The following is a 23,188-nucleotide window of genomic DNA, read 5'->3' as shown; positions in this document are numbered from 1 at the left end:
TCATGACCAGACAGTACAACACAGTAGAGTTACACCTGGCACACCTCATGACCAGACAGTACAACACAGTAGAGTTACACCTGGCACACCTCATGACCAGACAGTACAACACAGTAGAGTTACACCTGGCACACCTCATGACCAGACAGTACAACACAGTAGAGTTACATCTGGCACGCCTCATGACCAGAGAGTACAACACAGTAGAGTTACACCTGGTACACCTCATGACCAGACAGTACAACACAGTAGAGTTACACCTGGCACACCTCATGACCAGAGAGTACAACACAGTAGAGTTACACCTGGTACACCTCATGACCAGACAGTACAACACAGTAGAGTTACACCTGGTACACCTCATGACCAGACAGTACAACACAGTAGAGTTACACCTGGCACACGTCATGACCAGACAGTACAACACAGTAGAGTTACACCTGGTACACCTCATGACCAGACAGTACAACACAGTAGAGTTACACCTGGCACACCTCATGACCAGACAGTACAACACAGTAGAGTTACACCTGGCACACCTCATGACCAGACAGTACAACACAGTAGAGTTACACCTGGCACACCTCATGACCAGACAGTACAACACAGTAGAGTTACACCTGGCACACCTCATGACCAGACAGTACAACACAGTAGAGTTACACCTGGCACACCTCATGACCAGACAGTACAACACAGTAGAGTTGCACCTGGCACACCTCATGACCAGACAGTACAACACAGTAGAGTTACACCTGGCACACCTCATGACCAGACAGTACAACACAGTAGAGTTACACCTGGTACACCTCATGACCAGACAGTACAACACAGTAGAGTTACACCTGGCACACCTCATGACCAGAGAGTACAACACAGTAGAGTTACACCTGGTACACCTCATGACCAGAAAGTACAACACAGTAGAGTTACACCTGGTACACCTCATGACCAGACAGTACAACACAGTAGAGTTACACCTGGCACACCTCATGACCAGACAGTACAACACAGTAGAGTTACACCTGGTACACCTCATGACCAGACAGTAAGTACAACACAGTAGAGTTACACCTGGCACACCTCATGACCAGACAGTAAAACACAGTAGAGTTACACCTGGTAAAGCTCATGACCAGACAGTACAACACAGTAGAGTTACACCTGGCACACCTCATGACAACACAGTAGAGTTACACCTGGCACACCTCATGACCAGAGAGTACAACACAGTAGAGTTACACCTGGTACACCTCATGACCAGACAGTACACCACAGTAGAGTTACACCTGGCACACGTCATGACCAGACAGTACAACACAGTAGAGTTACACCTGGCACACCTCATGACCAGACAGTACAACACAGTAGAGATACACCTGGCACACCTCATGACCAGACAGTACAACACAGTAGAGTTACATCTGGCACACCTCATGACCAGACAGTACAACACAGTAGAGTTACACCTGGCACACCTCATGACCAGACAGTACAACACAGTAGAGATACACCTGGCACACCTCATGACCAGACAGTACAACACAGTAGAGTTACATCTGGCACACCTCATGACCAGACAGTACAACACAGTAGAGTTACACCTGGCACACGTCATGACCAGACAGTATAAACACAGTAGAGTTACACCTGGCACACCTCATGACCAGACAGTACAACACAGTAGAGTTACACCTGGCACACGTCATGACCAGACAGTACAACACAGTAGAGTTACACCTGGCACACCTCATGACCAGACAGTACAACACAGTAGAGTTACACCTGGCACACCTCATGACCAGACAGTACAACACAGTAGAGTTACACCTGGTACACCTCATGACCAGAGAGTACAACACAGTAGAGTTACATCTGGTACACCTCATGACCAGACAGTACAACACAGTAGAGTTACACCTGGTACACCTCATGACCAGACAGTACAACACAGTAGAGTTACACCTGGTACACCTCATGACCAGAGAGTACAACACAGTAGAGTTACACCTGGCACACCTCATGACCAGAGAGTACAACACAGTAGAGTTACACCTGGTACACCTCATGACCAGACAGTACAACACAGTAGAGTTACACCTGGTACACCTCATGACCAGAGAGTACCACACAGTAGAGTTACACCTGGTACACCTCATGACCAGACAGTACAACACAGTAGAGTTACACCTGATACACGTCATGACCAGACAGTACAACACAGTAGAGTTACACCTGGTACACCTCATGACCAGAGAGTACAACACAGTAGAGTTACACCTGGTACACCTCATGACCAGACAGTACAACACAGTAGAGTTACACCTGGTACACCTCATGACCAGACAGTACAACACAGTAGAGTTACATCTGGTACACCTCATGACCAGACAGTACAACACAGTAGAGTTACACCTGGCACACCTCATGACCAGACAGTACAACACAGTAGAGTTACACCTGGTACACCTCATGACCAGAAAGTAGAGTTACACCTGGCACACCTCATGACCAGACAGTACAACACAGTAGAGTTACACCTGGTACACCTCATGACCAGACAGTACAACACAGTAGAGTTACACCTGGTACACCTCATGACCAGACAGTACAACACAGTAGAGTTACACCTGGCACACCTCATGACCAGACAGTACAACACAGTAGAGTTACACCTGATACACCTCATGACCAGACAGTACAACACAGTAGAGTTACACCTGGCACACCTCATGACCAGACAGTACAACACAGTAGAGTTACACCTGGCACACCTCATGACCAGACAGTACAACACAGTAGAGTTACACCTGATACACCTCATGACCAGACAGTACAACACAGTAGAGTTACACCTGGCACACCTCATGACCAGACAGTACAACACAGTAGAGTTACACCTGGTACACCTCATGACCAGACAGTACAACACAGTAGAGTTACATCTGGTACACCTCATGACCAGACAGTACAACACAGTAGAGTTACACCTGGCACACCTCATGACCAGACAGTACAACACAGTAGAGTTACACCTGGTACACCTCATGACCAGACAGTACAACACAGTAGAGTTACACCTGGCACACCTCATGACCAGACAGTACAACACAGTAGAGTTACACCTGGCACACCTCATGACCAGACAGTACAACACAGTAGAGTTACACCTGGTACACCTCATGACCAGACAGTACAACACAGTAGAGTTACACCTGGCACACCTCATGACCAGACAGTACAACACAGTAGAGTTACACCTGATACACCTCATGACCAGACAGTACAACACAGTAGAGTTACACCTGGCACACCTCATGACCAGACAGTACAACACAGTAGAGTTACACCTGATACACCTCATGACCAGACAGTACAACACAGTAGAGTTACACCTGGTACACCTCATGACCAGACAGTACAACACAGTAGAGTTACACCTGGTACACCTCATGACCAGACAGTACAACACAGTAGAGTTACACCTGGCACACCTCATGACCAGACAGTACAACACAGTAGAGTTACACCTGGCACACGTCATGACCAGACAGTACAACACAGTAGAGTTACACCTGGCACACGCCATGACCAGACAGTACAACACAGTAAAGTTACACCTGGCACACGTCATGACCAGACAGTACAACACAGTAGAGTTACACCTGGCACACGTCATGACCAGACAGTACAACACAGTAGTTACACCTGGCACACGTCATGACCAGACAGTACAACACAGTAGAGTTACACCTGGCACACCTCATGACAACACAGTAGAGTTACACCTGGCACACCTCATGACAACACAGTAGAGTTACACCTGGCACACGTCATGACCAGACAGTACAACACAGTAGAGTTACACCTGGCACACCTCATGACCAGAGAGTACCACACAGTAGAGTTACACCTGGTACACCTCATGACCAGACAGTACAACACAGTAGAGTTACACCTGATACACGTCATGACCAGACAGTACAACACAGTAGAGTTACACCTGGTACACCTCATGACCAGAGAGTACAACACAGTAGAGTTACACCTGGTACACCTCATGACCAGACAGTACAACACAGTAGAGTTACACCTGGTACACCTCATGACCAGACAGTACAACACAGTAGAGTTACATCTGGTACACCTCATGACCAGACAGTACAACACAGTAGAGTTACACCTGGCACACCTCATGACCAGACAGTACAACACAGTAGAGTTACACCTGGCACACCTCATGACCAGACAGTACAACACAGTAGAGTTACACCTGGTACACCTCATGACCAGACAGTACAACACAGTAGAGTTACACCTGGTACACCTCATGACCAGACAGTACAACACAGTAGAGTTACACCTGGTACACCTCATGACCAGACAGTACAACACAGTAGAGTTACACCTGGCACACCTCATGACCAGACAGTACAACACAGTAGAGTTACACCTGATACACCTCATGACCAGACAGTACAACACAGTAGAGTTACACCTGGCACACCTCATGACCAGACAGTACAACACAGTAGAGTTACACCTGGCACACCTCATGACCAGACAGTACAACACAGTAGAGTTACACCTGGCACACCTCATGACCAGACAGTACAACACAGTAGAGTTACACCTGGTACACCTCATGACCAGACAGTACAACACAGTAGAGTTACACCTGGCACACCTCATGACCAGACAGTACAACACAGTAGAGTTACACCTGATACACCTCATGACCAGACAGTACAACACAGTAGAGTTACACCTGGCACACCTCATGACCAGACAGTACAACACAGTAGAGTTACACCTGATACACCTCATGACCAGACAGTACAACACAGTAGAGTTACACCTGGTACACCTCATGACCAGACAGTACAACACAGTAGAGTTACACCTGGTACACCTCATGACCAGACAGTACAACACAGTAGAGTTACACCTGGCACACCTCATGACCAGACAGTACAACACAGTAGAGTTACACCTGGCACACGTCATGACCAGACAGTACAACACAGTAGAGTTACACCTGGCACACGCCATGACCAGACAGTACAACACAGTAGAGTTACACCTGGCACACGTCATGACCAGACAGTACAACACAGTAGAGTTACACCTGGCACACGTCATGACCAGACAGTACAACACAGTAGTTACACCTGGCACACGTCATGACCAGACAGTACAACACAGTAGAGTTACACCTGGCACACCTCATGACAACACAGTAGAGTTACACCTGGCACACCTCATGACAACACAGTAGAGTTACACCTGGCACACGTCATGACCAGACAGTACAACACAGTAGAGTTACACCTGGCACACCTCATGACCAGACAGTACAACACAGTAGAGTTACACCTGGTACACCTCATGACCAGACAGTACAACACAGTAGAGTTACACCTGGCACACCTCATGACCAGACAGTACAACACAGTAGAGTTACACCTGGCACACCTCATGACCAGAGAGTACAACACAGTAGAGTTACACCTGGTACACCTCATGACCAGACAGTACAACACAGTAGAGTTACACCTGGCACACCTCATGACCAGACAGTACAACACAGTAGAGTTACACCTGGCACACCTCATGACCAGACAGTACAACACAGTAGAGTTACACCTGGCACACCTCATGACCAGAGAGTACAACACAGTAGAGTTACACCTGGTACACCTCATGACCAGACAGTACAACACAGTAGAGTTACACCTGGCACACCTCATGACCAGACAGTACAACACAGTAGAGTTACACCTGGCACACCTCATGACCAGACAGTACAACACAGTAGAGTTACACCTGGCACACCTCATGACCAGACAGTACAACACAGTAGAGTTACACCTGGTACACCTCATGACCAGACAGTACAACACAGTAGAGTTACACCTGGCACACCTCATGACCAGACAGTACAACACAGTAGATTTACACCTGGCACACGTCATGACCAGACAGTACAACACAGTAGAGTTACACCTGGCACACGTCATGACCAGACAGTACAACACAGTAGAGTTACACCTGGCACACCTCATGACCAGACAGTACAACACAGTAGAGTTACACCTGGCACACCTCATGACAACACAGTAGAGTTACACCTGGCACACCTCATGACCAGACAGTACAACACAGTAGAGTTACACCTGGCACACCTCATGACCAGACAGTACAACACAGTAGAGTTACACCTGGTACACCTCATGACCAGACAGTACAACACAGTAGAGTTACACCTGGTACACCTCATGACCAGACAGTACAACACAGTAGAGTTACACCTGGCACACCTCATGACCAGACAGTACAACACAGTAGTTACACCTGGCACACCTCATGACCAGACAGTACAACACAGTAGAGTTACACCTGGCACACCTCATGACCAGACAGTACAACACAGTAGAGCTACACCTGGCACACCTCATGACCAGACAGTACAACACAGTAGAGTTACACCTGGCACACCTCATGACCAGACTGTACAACACAGTAGAGTTACACCTGGCACACGTCATGACCAGACAGTACAACACAGTAGAGTTACACCTGTTACACCTCACGACCAGACAGTACAACACAGTAGAGTTACACCTGGCACACCTCATGACCAGACAGTACAACACAGTAGAGTTACACCTGGCACACGTCATGACCAGACAGTACAACACAGTAGAGTTACACCTGGCACACCTCATGACCAGACAGTACAACACAGTAGAGTTACACCTGGCACACCTCATGACCAGACAGTACAACACAGTAGAGTTACACCTGGCACACCTCATGACCAGACAGTACAACACAGTAGAGTTACACCTGGCACACCTCATGACCAGACAGTACAACACAGTAGAGTTACACCTGGCACACGTCATGACCAGACAGTACAACACAGTAGAGTTACACCTGGTACACCTCATGACCAGAGAGTACAACACAGTAGAGTTACACCTGGCACACCTCATGACCAGACAGTAGAGTTACACATAGCTGAGGTAATCTACCGATGTAATCAGCTAATTAAATTACAAGGCCCTTTTATTTACCTCAGAGAGACAAGACACAGTGTTAAAAATACATCTTCTGACTGGTAAATGGAAAACAGACACTAACTAGTATGTATGTGTGTATGTGTGTATGTGTGTATGTGTTTGAGTGTGTTTGAGTGTCAGTGTGCAGACACAAGCCTCCAGGCATGCAGTCATTAGTGAAAAGCTTTTTGGAGTGTGTAAGCGTGTAGGGGAAAAGAATCGCCTGCTAAAATATATTTCCCAGATGAGTGAAGGTCAGTGCCCTGGGACAGTTTAAACCACTAGAACCACTGAAATCAGACAGCCAGGGCCAATGCCTGTGAGCAATAAACCCTGTTTTCAGCAGGCCATTACCCCATCCCTCACCCGACTCATCTGTCTAGCTCTACTCAAAATCATTTCCTGGAAAATACAATTGACAATGCTATAAACTGAGTAACTGCGAATACAGAAACTCCTGATAAATGTCTATGGGCTGTTGTGTAGCCTCTGCATAAAGATGTCCGTACAAATCATTAAAACAATATAACTACTTGGACAAAGGTATTGCACCAAGTATTCAATGTGTAATTATGAGAAGTTGAAGGTACTACTTCCATAGTTCTAACATCAGTTAACCCCATAGAGTTACTATGGAATACCTAAACATCAACATTCTAAAGCGCTCCATACCTCTCCTGGCTGGTGGGTGGTCTCTGGAGCCAGAGTGCATCCTGGGAAGTCCTCCCACAGCAGCAGAGTCTCCTCTGTCTCCTCCCAGGCCAAGCTGTCACAGTCATCTTCAAACTCACACTCCCGCCTGCAACACACACACACACACACACACACATTTGCTTATTAAAGTTTGTTTGGCCTCTGGAGAAACTGCACATGGAAGATTCCTTCTTATCAGTCTAATACCTTTACTATGGTAGAGTATAGAGAGTGTAGAAGCTGGTTGTACCTGTAGAAGCCTGATAAGAGAAACTGCACATGTAATAAACACCAGTCCTGTAATGTTACTCACAGCTGGTTGAGCATCCTTTGCATTTCCTCATTGATCTGATTGGCTGACGAGCCACAGAGCTCCTCCTCTCTGGGCAGGCCCCCATCGCTCTCCGAAGTGCTGATAGTCTCATCACCCTCACTACTGTTGACGGACAGCGGGGTCTGTTTCCGAGGGCGACAGTTGATGGCAGACTGGGTGTTAGAGACCTAGGAGTGGAAAGAGAGACTTAGACAGACAAACAGATAGACAGAGAGCGAGAGAGACACAGACAGACTGACACAGACAGACACCGTCAGACAGAAAGACAGACAGACTACCTGATACATCTGGATGACATCCTCACAGTTCCTCTGCTGGGCCACGTCACACAGGCGAGCCGTGATGTCGATGCGTCTACAGATGTCCATGTCCACCTTCATGGCCTTCTCTTGGATCTTACTGTCCAGATCAGACATGTTCTACACAGAAAGAGAGATGGTTACGGTCTCCTAGTAACAGTTATCATCCTAACCAGACCAGGAGTGATCTCTGTGTAGAGTGCGAGAAACAGACTAGGGGACCCAGTGGGACAGGAGATTGAACCAGACAATATTGAGAGTGAAAAGGGTCATCGATGAGCAGATGATTTGTGTGCAGTCAGATCAGGACAGTATGAGGCTGTGTGTGTATATAGGAGAAAGATGTATACCAGTTGTTGATGATGGTTCTGTTAGGTGTGGATGGCAACATGAGATGGCAGCTTCGCTTCAAGTCCTTAGGAATCTGTGCAGTATTTTGTTTTTTTATGCATTATTTCTTACAGTGTTAGCCCAGAAAAGCTTAAGTGTTATTACATACAGCCGGGAAGAACTATTGGATATCAGAGAGACATCAACTTATCAGCACAACCAGCACTACAACCAGGAATATGACTTTCCCAAAGCGGATCCTTTGTCTGCACCTCCCAGGGCATTTGTTCTGATTCTAGAGGCCGACCCAAAACAACGCCATCGGAGGAAAGGGTGCCGGAGCGGTGATCTAGTGAGGCTTCGGATACGCGCACACCACCCACCACTTCCCAGTATATTACTCGCTAACGTCTAGTCCCTAGTTAATAAAAAAGTCGACAAAATTAGGGCAAGAGTTGCTTTCCAAAGAGATATCCGGGATTGTAACATACTCTGTTTCACGGAGACATGGCTAGCTGGGGATATGCTGTCGGAGTCCGTACAGCCACAGCCAACGGGATTTTCAGTGCATCGCACCGACAGGAACAAACATCTCTCTGATAAGAAGAAGGGCGGGGGTGTATGTTTCATGATTAACGATTCATGGTGTAATTGTAAGAACATAAGTCATTTTGTTCACCTGACCTAGAATTCCTCACAATCAAATGCAGACCATATCATCTCGCAAGAGAACTCTCCTTGGTTATCGTCACAGCCATGTATATCCCCCTGCAAGCGGATACCAAGACGGCCATCAAGGAACTTCACTGGACTTTATGCAAACTGGAAACTATATATCCTGTATATACACACTCGACACACACACACTCGAAACTATATATACACACTCGACCACTGCTACTCTAACTTCTGCAATGCATACAAGGCACTCCCCCGTCCTACTTTTGGCAAATCTGACCATGACTCCATCTTGTAGCTCCACCCCTATAGTCAGAAACTAAAACAGGAAGCGCCCGTGCTTTGGTCTATCCAACGCTGGTCTGACCAATTGGATTCCACGCTTCAAGATTGCTTAGATCACATGGACTGGGATATGTTCCGGGTAGCCTCAGACAATAACATTGACGTATACGCTGACTCGGTGAGCGAGTTTATAAGGAAGTGTATAGGAGATGTACCCACTGTAACTAAAACTTTCCCTAACCAGAAACCATGGATTGATCGCAGCATTCGCTCAAAACTGAAAGCACGTACCACCGCATGGAAACATGGCCAAATACGGAGGGAATAACTACACTGTTTGTAAGGCAATCAAACAAGCAAAGCGTCAGTATAGAGACAAAGTGGAGTCGCAATTCAACGGCTCAAACACGAGACGTATGTGGCAGTGTCTACAGACAATCACGGATTACAAAAAGAAAAACCAACCCCGAGGCGGACATCTTGCTCCCAGACAAATTAAAACAACTTCTTTGCGCGTTTTGAGGAGAATACAATGCCACCAACACGGCCCACTACCAAAGACCGTGGGTTCTCCTTCTCTGTGGCCAACGTGAGTAAAACATTTAAACGTGTTAACCCTTGCAAGGCTTCCCTATCCCAGTCTGCTGTCCCCACATGCTTCAAGATGTCCATCATTGTTCCTGTACCCAAGAAGGCAAAGATAACTGAACTAAATGACTACCGCCCCATAGCACTCACTTCTGTCATCATGTGCTTTGAGAGACTAGTCAAGGATCATATAACCTCCAACCTACCTGTCACCCTAAACCCACTCCAATTTGCTTACAGCCGCAATAGGCCCACAGACGAAGCAATCGCCATCACACTGCCCTATCCCGTCTGGATAAGAGAAATACCTACGTAAGAATGATGTTCATTGACTACAGCTCAGCATTCAACACCATAGTACCCTCCAAACTCATCATTAAGCTTGAGACCCTGGGTCTCGACCCCGCCCTGTGCAACTGGGTCCTGGACTTTCTGATGGGCCGCCCCCAGGTGGTGAAGGTAGGAAACAACATCTCTACTCCGCTGATCCTCAACACTGGGGCCCAACATGGATGCGTTCTTAGCCCTCTCCTGTACTCCCTGTTCACCCATGACTGGGTGGCCACGCACACCTCCAACTCAAATTATCAAGTTTGCAGACGACACTACAGTGGTAGGCTTGATTATCAACAACGATGAGACAGCCAACAATGAGGAGGTGAGGGCCCTCGGAATGTGTTGTCAGGAAAATAACCTCTCACTCAATGTCAGCAAAACAAAAGAGAGGATTGTGGACTTCAGGAAACAGCAAAGGGAGCACCCCCCTATCCACATCGACAGGACAGTAGTGGAGAAGTTGGAAAGTGAAGGTCCTCGGTGTACATATTACCGACAAACTGAAATGGTCCACGCACACAGACAGTGTGGTGAAGAAGGCGCAACATCGCCTCTTCAACCCCAGGAAGCTGAAAAAATGTTGGCTTGTCACCGGAAACCCTCAATAACTTTTACAGGTGCACAATTGAGAGCATCCTGTCGGGCTGTATCACCGCCTGGTACACTAACTGCACCACTCACAACCGCAGGGCTCTCTAGAGGATGGTGCGGTCTGCCCAACGCATCACCGGGGGCAAACTACCTGCCCTCCAGGACACCTACAACACCCGATGTCACAGGAAAGCAAAAAGATCAAGGACAATAACCACCTGCGCCACTGCCTGTTCACCCTGCTTCCATCCAGAAGGCAAGGCCAGTACAGGTGCATCAAATCTGGGACAGAGAGATTGGAAAACAGCTTCTATCTCAAGGCCATCAGATTGTTAAACAGCCACCACTAGCACAGAGAGGCGGCTGCCTACCTACAGACTTGATATCATTGGCCACTTTAATAAATGGAACACTAGTCACTTTAATAATGCCACTAAGAATGTTTACATATCTCGCATTACATATGTATATACTGTATCCTTCACTATCTATGGCATCTTAGCCGCTGCTCATCCACATATTTTATACTTGTATATTCTCATCCCATTCCTTTACTAGATTGTGTGTATCAGGTTTTGTTGTGGAATTGTTAGATATGACCTGTTAGATACTGCTGCACTGTCGGATCTAGAAGCATAAGCATTTCTCTACACTCGCAATAACATCTGCTAACCATGTGTATGTGACCAATAACATCTGCTAACCATGTGTATGTGACCAATAACATCTGCTAACCATGTGTATGTGACCAATAACATCTGCTAACCATGTGTATGTGACCAATAACATCTGCTAACCATGTGTATGTGACCAATAACATCTGCTAACCATGTGTATGTGACCAATACAATTGGATAAGAGAAGGTGCAAATTGAGAGGAACTTTGGAGATGTAGACTCACGTTGCTCATGAGGCCTTTGAAGAGCACCAGTTCAGCCTTCAGCTGCTGCACTCTGACAGCCAACTCATCCTGACAGCCCTCACTCTCCTGGAGGTCCTACAAACAAAACACACATAATCATGAGATGCATGTCCATGCACACAGGTACACACGCAGGCCTGCACAAACACAACCCCACCACTCACACACATCCTGTAAACCAGCTCAGCCACTACTTCCTGGAAAAGGCCAGATTATAAACTCAGCAAAAAAAGAAACTGTCAAGTGCGTTTATTTTCAGCAAACTTAACATGCGTAAATATTTGTATGAACATAACAAGATTCAACAACTGAGACATAAACTGAACAAGTTCCACAGAAATGTGACTAACAGAAATTTTAGAATGTGTCCCTGAACAAAGGGGGGGTCAAAATCAAAAGTAACGGTCAGTATCTGGTGTGGCCACCAGCTGCATTAAGTACTGCAGTTCATCTCCTCCTCATGGACTGCACCAGATTTGCATGTTCTTGCTGTGAGATGTTACCCCACTCTTCCACCAAGGCACCTACAAGTTCCCTGACATTTCTGGGGGGAAATGTCCCTAGCCCTCACCCACCGATCCAACAGGTCCCAGACGTGCACTGGGCTCTTCGCTGGCCATGGCAGAACACTGACATTCCTGTCTTGCAGGAAATCAAGCACAGAATGAGCAGTATGGCTGGTGGCATTGTCATGCTGGAGGGTCATGTCAGGATGAGGCTTGTAGGAAGGGTACCACATGAGGGAGCAGGATGTCTTCTCTGTAACGCACAGCGTTGAGATTGCCTTCAATGACAACAAGCTCAGTCCGATGATGCTGTGACACACCGCCACAGACCATGACGGACTCTCCACCTCCAAATGGATCCCGCTTCAGAGTACAGGCTTCGGTGTAATGCTCATTCCTTCGACGATAAACGCGAATCCGACCATCACCCCTGGTGAGACAAAACCGCAACTTGTCAGTGAAGAGAACTTTTTGCCAGTCCTGTCTGGTCCAGCGACAGTGGGTTTGTGCCCATAGGCGACACTGTTGCCAGTGATGTCTGGTGAGGACCTGCCTTACAACAGGCCTCTCTCAGCCTATTGCGGACAGTCTGAGCACTGATGGATGGATTGTGCGTTCCTGGTGTAACTCGGGCAGTTGTTGTTGCCATCCTGTACCTGCCCGCAGGTATGATGTTTGGATGTACCGATCCTGTGCAGGTGTTGTTACACGTTACACATACAATTTATTGCCCTGGCCACATCTACAGTCGTTATGCCTCCTTGCAGCATGCCTAAGGCACATTCACGCAGATGAGCAGGGACCCTGGGCATCTTTCTTTTGATGTTTTTCAGAGTCAGTAGAAAGGCCTCTTTAGTGTCCTAAGTTTTCATAACTGTGACCTTAATTGCCTACCGTCTGTAAGCTGTTAGTGTCTTAACGACCGTTCGATGCTCATTAATTGTTTATGGTTCATTGAACAAGCATGGGAAACAGTGTCTAAACCCTTTACAATGAAGATCTGTGAAGTTATTTGGATTTTTACTAATTATCATTGAAAGACAGGGTCCTGTAAAAGGGGCGTTTCTTTTTTTGCTGAGTTTATATTGAGCAACTCAGGGTAGGGCCAAACAGTAAAATATTCTATATTGACCAACTCAGGGTAGGGCCAAACAGTAAAATATTCTATATTGACCATCTCAGGGTAGGGCCAAACAGTAATACATTCTATATTGACCAACTCAGGATAGGGCCAAACAGTAAAACATTCTATATTGACCATCTCAGGGTAGGGCCAAACAGTAATACATTCTATATTGACCAACTCAGGGTAGGGCCAAACAGTAAAACATTCTATATTGACCAACTCAGGGTAGGGCCAAACAGTAAAACATTCTATATTGACCATCTCAGGGTAGGGCCAAACAGTAAAACATTCTATATTGACCATCTCAGGGTAGGGCCAAACAGTAAAACATTCTATATTGACCATCTCAGGGTAGGGCCAAACAGTAATACATTCTATATTGACCATCTCAGGGTAGGGCCAAACAGTAAAATATTCTATATTGACCATCTCAGGGTAGGGCCAAACAGTAAAACATTCTATATGGACCAACTCAGGGTAGGGCCAAACAGTAAAACATTCTATATTGACCATCTCAGGGTAGGGCCAAACAGTAAAACATTCTATATTGACCAACTCAGGGTAGGGCCAAACAGTACAACATTCTATATTGACCATCTCAGGGTAGGGCCAAACAGTAAAACATTCTATATGGACCAACTCAGGGTAGGGCCAAACAGTAAAACATTCTATATTGACCATCTCAGGGTAGGGCCAAACAGTAAAACATTCTATATTGACCAACTCAGGGTAGGGCCAAACAGTACAACATTCTATATTGACCATCTCAGGGTAGGGCCAAACAGTAAAACATTCTATATGGACCAACTCAGGGTAGGGCCAAACAGTAAAACATTCTATATTAACCATCTCAGGGTAGGGCCAAACAGTAAAACATTCTATATTGACCAACTCAGGGTAGGGCCAAACAGTACAACATTCTATATTGACCAACTTAGGGTAGGGCCAAACAGTAATAGATTCTATATTGACCAACTTAGGGTAGGGCCAAACAGTAATACATTCTATATTGACAATCTCAGGGTAGGGCCAAACAGTAAAACATTCTATATGGACCAACTCAGGGTAGGGCCAAACAGTACAACATTCTATATGGACCAACTCAGGGTAGGGCCAAACAGTAAAACATTCTATATTGACCATCTCAGGGTAGGGCCAAACAGTAATACATTCTATATTGACCATCTCAGGGTAGGGCCAAACAGTACAACATTCTATATGGACCATCTCAGGGTAGGGCCAAAGAGTAAAACATTATATATTGACCATCTCAGGGTAGGGCCAAACAGTAAAACATTCTATATTGACCATCTCATGGTAGGGCCAAACAGTACAACATTCTATATTGACCATCTCATGGTAGGGCCAAACAGTACAACATTCTATATTGACCATCTCAGGGTAGGGCCAAACAGTAAAACATTCTATATTGACCATCTCAGGGTAGGGCCAAACAGTAAAACATTCTATATGGACCAACTCAGGGTAGGGCCAAACAGTAAAACATTCTATATTAACCATCTCAGGGTAGGGCCAAACAGTAAAACATTCTATATTGACCAACTCAGGGTAGGGCCAAACAGTACAACATTCTATATTGACCAACTTAGGGTAGGGCCAAACAGTAATAGATTCTATATTGACCAACTTAGGGTAGGGCCAAACAGTAATACATTCTATATTGACAATCTCAGGGTAGGGCCAAACAGTAAAACATTCTATATGGACCAACTCAGGGTAGGGCCAAACAGTACAACATTCTATATGGACCAACTCAGGGTAGGGCCAAACAGTAAAACATTCTATATTGACCATCTCAGGGTAGGGCCAAACAGTAATACATTCTATATTGACCATCTCAGGGTAGGGCCAAACAGTACAACATTCTATATGGACCATCTCAGGGTAGGGCCAAAGAGTAAAACATTATATATTGACCATCTCAGGGTAGGGCCAAACAGTAAAACATTCTATATTGACCATCTCATGGTAGGGCCAAACAGTACAACATTCTATATGGACCAACTCAGGGTAGGGCCAAACAGTAAAACATTATATATTGACCATCTCAGGGTAGGGCCAAAGAGTAAAACATTATATATTGACCATCTCAGGGTAGGGCCAAACAGTAAAACATTCTATATTGACCATCTCATGGTAGGGCCAAACAGTACAACATTCTATATTGACCATCTCATGGTAGGGCCAAACAGTACAACATTCTATATTGACCATCTCAGGGTAGGGCCAAACAGTAAAACATTCTATATTGACCATCTCAGGGTAGGGCCAAACAGTAAAACATTCTATATGGACCATCTCAGGGTAGGGCCAAACAGTACAACATTCTATATTGACCATCTCAGGGTAGGGCCAAAGAGTAAAACATTATATCTTGTCATTATAAGTCTTGACTCAAATCTTACTTCAAATCCAAAGTACAACAGTATAATCTGTCCATGATGATTATATATTCTTTACAGTGTAAGGATAAATGTTCTTACCCTAAGTCTTACTACAAATCCAAAGTACAACACACAAACATACAGTACATACACAGATTATACATTGACAACCATGCCTACTTAATCTCATGTGTGCCTTGGATTATATTGTTGATCTAATTCTCCCTCTATTCTCTGAAGTATTTGATTCCCTAAACTACTAGCCATAATATTTTGCAGAACTTCTTCCTGAGATATGTCTTGACATAAAAGCTGATTGTGTCTGTGCAGCAAATGAAATAGGGTAACTTGACTTGACTCGTCCGTGAGTGTTTCTTTGTGTAACTCTTGTACATTGTTCTGCATGGATAGTATAATGTAAAGTGGGACTTTGCTGCATGCCATGTGGTCTCCTGTTGGCTCAACAGAGACTCTCTAACTGGGTTAGGTAGATGTCCCCTGCAGTTGCATCCTCACACATCCGCACACACAACAAACCTGAGAAACCAGAGCCCCACCTGGCTCAGCTTTATATGCTCACCGATGGCAAGATGGCGCCGACAGACATGGCAGCTCTGCTTCTAGCTCCTTAGCAACTTTGCAGTATTATTATTTTTTTTGTGTTATTTCTTACAGACAGAAAGAACTTTTGAATATCATAGTGGTGCTAACTCACCAGCATTACGACCAGGAATACGACTTTCCCAATTTGGATCCTTTGTTCGTAACCCCCAGGGTAATTTAACTTATCCCAGAGGCTGCTACAAGATGCCGCCGTCGGAGAAGAGTAGACTTCAAGTCTGACACAGGAGGCGTGCACACCTTCCACCGCTTCCGAGTATATTACTCGCTAATGTTTAGTCCCTGGACAATAAAGTAGACGAGCTCAGGGCGAGGATCTCCTCCAGAGAGACATCAGGGACTGTAACATACTCTGTTTCACGGAATCAAGGTTCTCTCCGGATATACTGTCCCGGTCAATACAGCCAGCTGGGTTCTCAGTACATCGTGCACACAGGAATAGAGAACTCTCCGGGAAGAAGAAAGCGGGGGTGTTTGTTTCATGATTAATTACTTATGGTGTGATTGTGATAATGTACAGAAACTCAAGTCCTTTTGTTCATCAGACCTAGATTACCTCACAATCAAATGCCGACTGTATTACCTACCAAGATAATTCTCTTCAGCTATGGTCACAGCCGTGTACATCCCCCCTCAAGCCAATACCACGACGGCCCTCAAGGAACTACACTGGACTTTGTGCAAACTAGAAACCACATATCCTGAGGGCGCATTTATTGTATTTGGGGATTTTAACAAAGCAAATTTGAAGAAAACGCTCCCGAAGTTCTATTAACACATTGACTGTAGTACCCATGCTGCTAAAAACCACATGACCACTGCTACTCCAACTTCCTCGACATATGTGGCAGGGTCTACAGACAATCACGGATTACAAAGGGAAAACCAGCCACGTCGAGGACACCGACGTCTTGCTCCCGGACAAGCTAAACACCTTTTTCGCCTGCTTTGAGCATAACACAGTGCCACCAACACAGCCCACTCCCAAGGACTGTGGAAGTGCACTGCCCGCACTTCAAGGACATCAACCACCCGAGCCACGGCCTGTTCACCCCGCTAAGGTCAGGATGATAGCGGGGTGAACAGGCCGTGTCTCGGGTGGTTGATGTTCTAGATGATCCTTTTGGCCTTCCTGTGACATCGGGTGTTGTAGGTGTCCTGGAAGGCAGGCCGTGTGCCACCGGTGATACGTTGGGCAGACCGCACCACCCTCTGGAGAGTCCTGCGGTTGCGAGCAGTGCACTTCTGGTCACAAGACGTAGGCCTCCTTATTGTCCCTAGAATTTCCAAGCAAACAGCTGGATGCAGGGCTTTCTCCTATGAAGCTCAATTTTTATGGAATGGTCTACCTATCCATGTGAGAGACGCAGACTCGGTCTCGACCTTTAAGTCTTCATTGAAGACTCATCTCTTCAGTAGGTCCTATGATTGAGTGTAGTATGGCCCAGGGATGTGAAGTTGAACGGAAAGGCACTGGAGCGACGAACCGCCCTTGCTGTCTCTGCCTGTCCCGGTTCCCCTCTCTCCACTAGGATTCTCTGCCTCTAACCCTATTACGGTTGCTGAGTCACTGGCTTACTGGTGCTCTTCCATGCCGTCCCTAGGAGGGGTGTGTCACTTGAGTGGGTTGAGTCACTGACGTGATCTTCCTGTCCGGGTTGGCGCCCCCCTCGGGTTCGTGCCGTGGGGGAGATCTTCGTGGGCTATACTCGGCCTTGTCTCAGGGTAGTAGGTTGGTGGTTGAAGATATCCCTCTAGGCGTGTGGGGCCTGTGCTTTGGCAAAGTGGGTGGGGTTATATCCTGCCTGGTTGGCCCTGTCCGGGGGTATCATCGGACGGGGCCACAGTGTCTCCCAACCCCTCCCGTCTCAGCCTCCAGTGTTTATGCTGCAATAGTTTGTGTTGGGGGGCTAGGATCAGTCTGTTATATCTGGCGTATTTATCCTGTGTACAGAGTGAATTTAAGTATACTCCCTTTAACTCTCTATCTTTCTCTCTTTTCTCTCAGAGGACCTGAGCCCTAGGACCATGCCTCAGGAATACCTGGCCTGATGACTCCTTGCGGTCCCCAGTCCACCTGCTGTCCCCAGTCTACCCGCTTTCCCCAGTCCACCTGCTGCTGATCCAGTTTCAACTGTTCTGCCTGCAGCTAAGGAACCCTGACCTGTTGACCGGATATGCTACCTTGTCCCGGACCTGCTGTTTTCAACTCTCTCTCTACCGTACCTGCTATATCTAACTCTGAATGATCGGCTATGAAAAGCCAACTGACATTTACTCCTGAGGTGCTGACCTGTTGCACTCTCTACAACCACTGTGATTATTATATGACCCTGCTGGTCATCTATGAACGTTTGAACATCTTGGGCATGTTCTGTTATAATCTCCACCCGGCACAGCCTGAAGAGGATTGGCCACCCCTAAGAGCCTGGCTCCTCTCTAGGTTTCTTCCTAGGTTCCTGCCTTTCTAGGGAGTTTTTCCTAGCCACCGTGCTTCTACATCTGCGTTGCTTGCTGTTTGGGGTTTTAGGTCGGGTTTCTGTATAGCACTTTGTGACATCGGCTGATGTAAAAAGGGCTTTATAAATACATTTGATTGCTTGATTGAGTACAGGTGCTCCAAAGCTGGGACCGAGAGACTGAAAAACAGCTTCTATCTCAAGGCCATCAGACTGTTAAATAGCCATCACTTGCTGGCTACCAACCGGTTACTCAACCCTGCACCTTAGAGCCTGCTGTCCAATATACATAGACATGGAATCACTGGTCACTTTAATACATGTTTACATACTGTTTGACTCATTTCATATGTATATACTGTATTCTAATCTACTGTATTTAGTCAATGCCACTGACATTGTTCATCCTAATATTTATATTAGGTCAAAAGTTTAAGAACACCTACTCATTCAAGGGTTTTTCTTTATTTTTACTATTTTCTACATTGTAGAATAATAGTGAACACATCAAAACTATGAAATAACAAATATGGAATCATGTAGTAACCAAAAATTGTTAAACAAATCCAAATATATTTTATATTTGAAATTCATCAAATAGCCAACCCTTGCCCTGATTACAGCTTTGCACACTCTTGGCATTCTCTCAACTAGCTTCAGTTGGAATGTTTTTCTAACAGTCTTGAAGGAGTTCCCACATATGCTGAGCACTTGTTGGCTGCTTTTCCTTCACTCTGCGCTCCGACTCATCCCAAACCATCTCAATTTGGTTGAGGTCGGGGGATTGTGGAGGCCAGGTCATCTGATGCAACACAACATCATTCTCCTTCTTGGTAAAATAGCCCTTACACACCCTGGAGGTGTGCTGGTTCATTTCCTGTTAAAAAACAAATGATAGTCCCACTAAGCGCAAACCAGATGCAAAGGTGTATCACTGAAGAATGCTGTGGTAGCCATGCTGGTTAAGTATGCCTTGAATTCTAAATAAATCACAGACAGTGTCACCAGCAAAGCACCCCCACACCATAGCACCTCCTCCTCCCTGCTTTACGGTGGGAAATACGGAGATCATCCTTTCACCCACACAGGGGTTAGAACCAAAAATCTCAAATTTGGACTCCAGACTAAGGGACAAATTTCCAACGGTCTAATGTCCATTGCTCGTGTTTCTTGGCTCAAGCAAGTCTCTTCTTCTTATCGGTGTCATTTAGTAGTGGTTTCTTTGCAGCAAAAAGGCCAGATTCACACAGTCTCCTCTGAACAGTTGATGTTGAGATGGGTCCGTTACTTGAACTCTGTGAAGCATTTATTTGGGCTGCAATTTCTGAGGCTGGTAACTCTAATGAACTTATTCTCTGCAGCAGAGGTAACTCTGGGTCTTCCTTTCCTGTGGCGGTCCTCATGAGGGCCAGTTTCATCATAGCGCTTGATGGTTTTTGCGACTGCAGTTGAAGAAACTTTCAAAGTTCTTAACATTTTCCGTATTGACTAACTTTCATGTCTTAAAGTAATGATAGACTGTCATTTCTCTTTGCTTATTTGAGCTTTTATTGCCATAATATGGACTTGGTCTTTTACCAAATAGGGCTATCTTCTGTATACCACCCCTACCTTGTCACAACACAACTGATTGGCTCAAACGCATTAGGTTAGATAGAAATTCCACAAATTAACTTTTAATAAGGCACACCTGTTAATTTAAATGCATTCCAGGTGACTACCTCATGAAGCTAGTTGAGAGAATGCCAAGAGTGTGCAAAGCTGTAATCAAGTCAAAGGGAGGCTATTTGAAGAATCTCAAATATAAAATATATTTTGATTTGTTTAACACTTTTTTGGTTACTACATGATTCCATATGTGTTATTTCATAGTTCTGAGGTCTTCACTATTATTCTACAATGTAGAAAATAGTAAAAATAAAGAAAAGCCCTTGAATGAGTAGGTGTTCTTAAACTTCTAACCAGTACTGTATATTTCTTAACTCCATTCTTTTACTTTAGATTTGTGTGAATTGTCATGAATTGTTAGATATTACTGCACTGTTGGAGCTAGGAACACAAGCATTTCTCTACACCCGCAATAACATCTGCTTAATATGTATGTGACCAATAAAATGTGGAAGTAGGACGTACAAATGACTTTCAGATGTAACTATGTGACGGGGACCAACGGTGCCATTTTGGGGAGTTGATATTGTTGCTGTAATTCAATCATGCTGAATGTGTGTAAGTAGCTACACCAGTTCCTCAAATAGTTAACCACTTGGCTGTTTGATCATGACTGTCAGCTGCTTTCTATAACACCTATGACGAACGTCAGGGGCTGAGCATCTAACTAGTAGGTTAGGGATTTATACATAGCCTACAGTACAATTATATTAGGTTGTTTATAAACATACTATATTAGGTTAGAGGTTTGCACACTATTCAACCAAGCTGTTTCACACAAGCAATTATATTAGGTTGTTTATAAACATACTATATTAGGTTAGAGGTTTGCACACTATTCAACCAAGCTGTTTCACACAAGCAATTATATTAGGTTGTTTATAAACATACTATATTAGGTTAGAGGTTTGCACACTATTCAACCAAGCTGTTTCACACAAGCAATTATATTAGGTTGTTTATAAACATACTATATTAGGTTAGAGGTTTGCACACTATTCAACCAAGCTGTTTCACACAAGCAATTATATTAGGTTGTTTATAAACATACTATATTAGGTTAGAGGTTTGCACACTATTCAACCAAGCTGTTTCACACAAGCAATTATATTAGGTTGTTTATAAACATACTATATTAGGTTAGAGGTTTGCACACTATTCAACCAAGCTGTTTCACACAAGCAATTATATTAGGTTGTTTATAAACATACTATATTAGGTTAGAGGTTTGCACACTATTCAACCAAGCTGTTTCACACAAGCAATTATATTAGGTTGTTTATAAACATACTATATTAGGTTAGAGGTTTGCACACTATTCAACTAAGCTGTTTCACACAAGCAATTATATTAGGTTGTTTATAAACATACTATATTAGGTTAGAGGTTTGCACACTATTCAACCAAGCTGTTTCACACAAGCAATTATATTAGGTTGTTTATAAACATACTATATTAGGTTAGAGGTTTGCACACTATTCAACCAAGCGGTTTCACACAAGCAATTATATTAGGTTGTTTATAAACATACTATATTAGGTTAGAGGTTTGCACACTATTCAACCAAGCTGTTTCACACAAGCAATTATATTAGGTTGTTTATAAACATACTATATTAGGTTAGAGGTTTGCACACTATTCAACCAAGCTGTTTCACACAAGCAATTATATTAGGTTGTTTTGCATACGTCAGGGCAATGTCAAATGTGTCAACACCGCCAGAACCTGATGACACAGCGTCAGAGACAACACTGCGCCTCTGGCCCCGCGCCCTAAGTTAGTGTATAGATCAGTGAGGAGGGCCTTTGTGTCTACAAGCATTGAGCTCCTAAACATTTCAATGTAATGTCTTGTTGTCATGTTTGATATTCTGACATGGCTTTGTTCTTGTCCCTGTAAATCAACAGAGAACAAGTGTATCAGAAAGAGGGGATACATTTACCCCCTATGTATCAATCAATAAGAGAGGCCAGGCACACGCACACACAGTGTTACCTCCTGTAGGTCTTCCATCTTCTGCTGCATGTCCACTCTGACAGTGTACTCCTCCTCCCACCTACACAACAAAAAGTAATGTGAAGTAAATGACACAGTAAAATGGCAACATCATAATAATAACTATTAACTGTGTGTGCGTGTGTGTGTGTGTGTCTGAAACCCCTGGTCCATGAACCTGTGCCCCAGGGTCAGACAGCACCATCCATCTAGTGAACAGTAATCTCATTAAAAGCCTGTACAGTTGACATGTTAGAACTACGATGACTGATTCAGTGACTCAACACA

The 23,188-nt window shown here is 45.0% G+C and overlaps 1 protein-coding gene across 5 annotated transcripts in view; it reads right to left on the bottom strand.

Moving 5' to 3' along the window:
* Window positions 1-23,188, bottom strand: part of LOC129857209 (non-homologous end joining factor IFFO1-like) — a 41,631-nt gene that overhangs the window by 10,469 nt on the left and 7,974 nt on the right. For 3 of the 5 annotated variants that reach the window (XM_055925237.1, XM_055925238.1, XM_055925241.1), the window contains exons 2-6: window positions 22,889-22,961; window positions 12,100-12,195; window positions 8,370-8,510; window positions 8,071-8,258; window positions 7,737-7,863 (exon numbers count right to left, since the gene is read on the bottom strand). In XM_055925237.1, coding sequence (XP_055781212.1) covers window positions 7,737-7,863; window positions 8,071-8,258; window positions 8,370-8,510; window positions 12,100-12,195; window positions 22,889-22,961 — 625 coding nt within the window. The remainder of the gene's footprint in view (window positions 1-7,736; window positions 7,864-8,070; window positions 8,259-8,369; window positions 8,511-12,099; window positions 12,196-22,888; window positions 22,962-23,188) is intronic. The other 2 variants (XM_055925239.1, XM_055925240.1) reach the window with 1 other exon arrangement.

This window comes from Salvelinus fontinalis, chromosome 6 (assembly GCF_029448725.1).
Source record: "Salvelinus fontinalis isolate EN_2023a chromosome 6, ASM2944872v1, whole genome shotgun sequence".
Taxonomy (NCBI): Eukaryota; Metazoa; Chordata; class Actinopteri; order Salmoniformes; family Salmonidae; genus Salvelinus; species Salvelinus fontinalis.
Note: the sequence above shows the minus strand (reverse complement) of the source record. Positions and strands in the feature narration are given on the sequence as shown.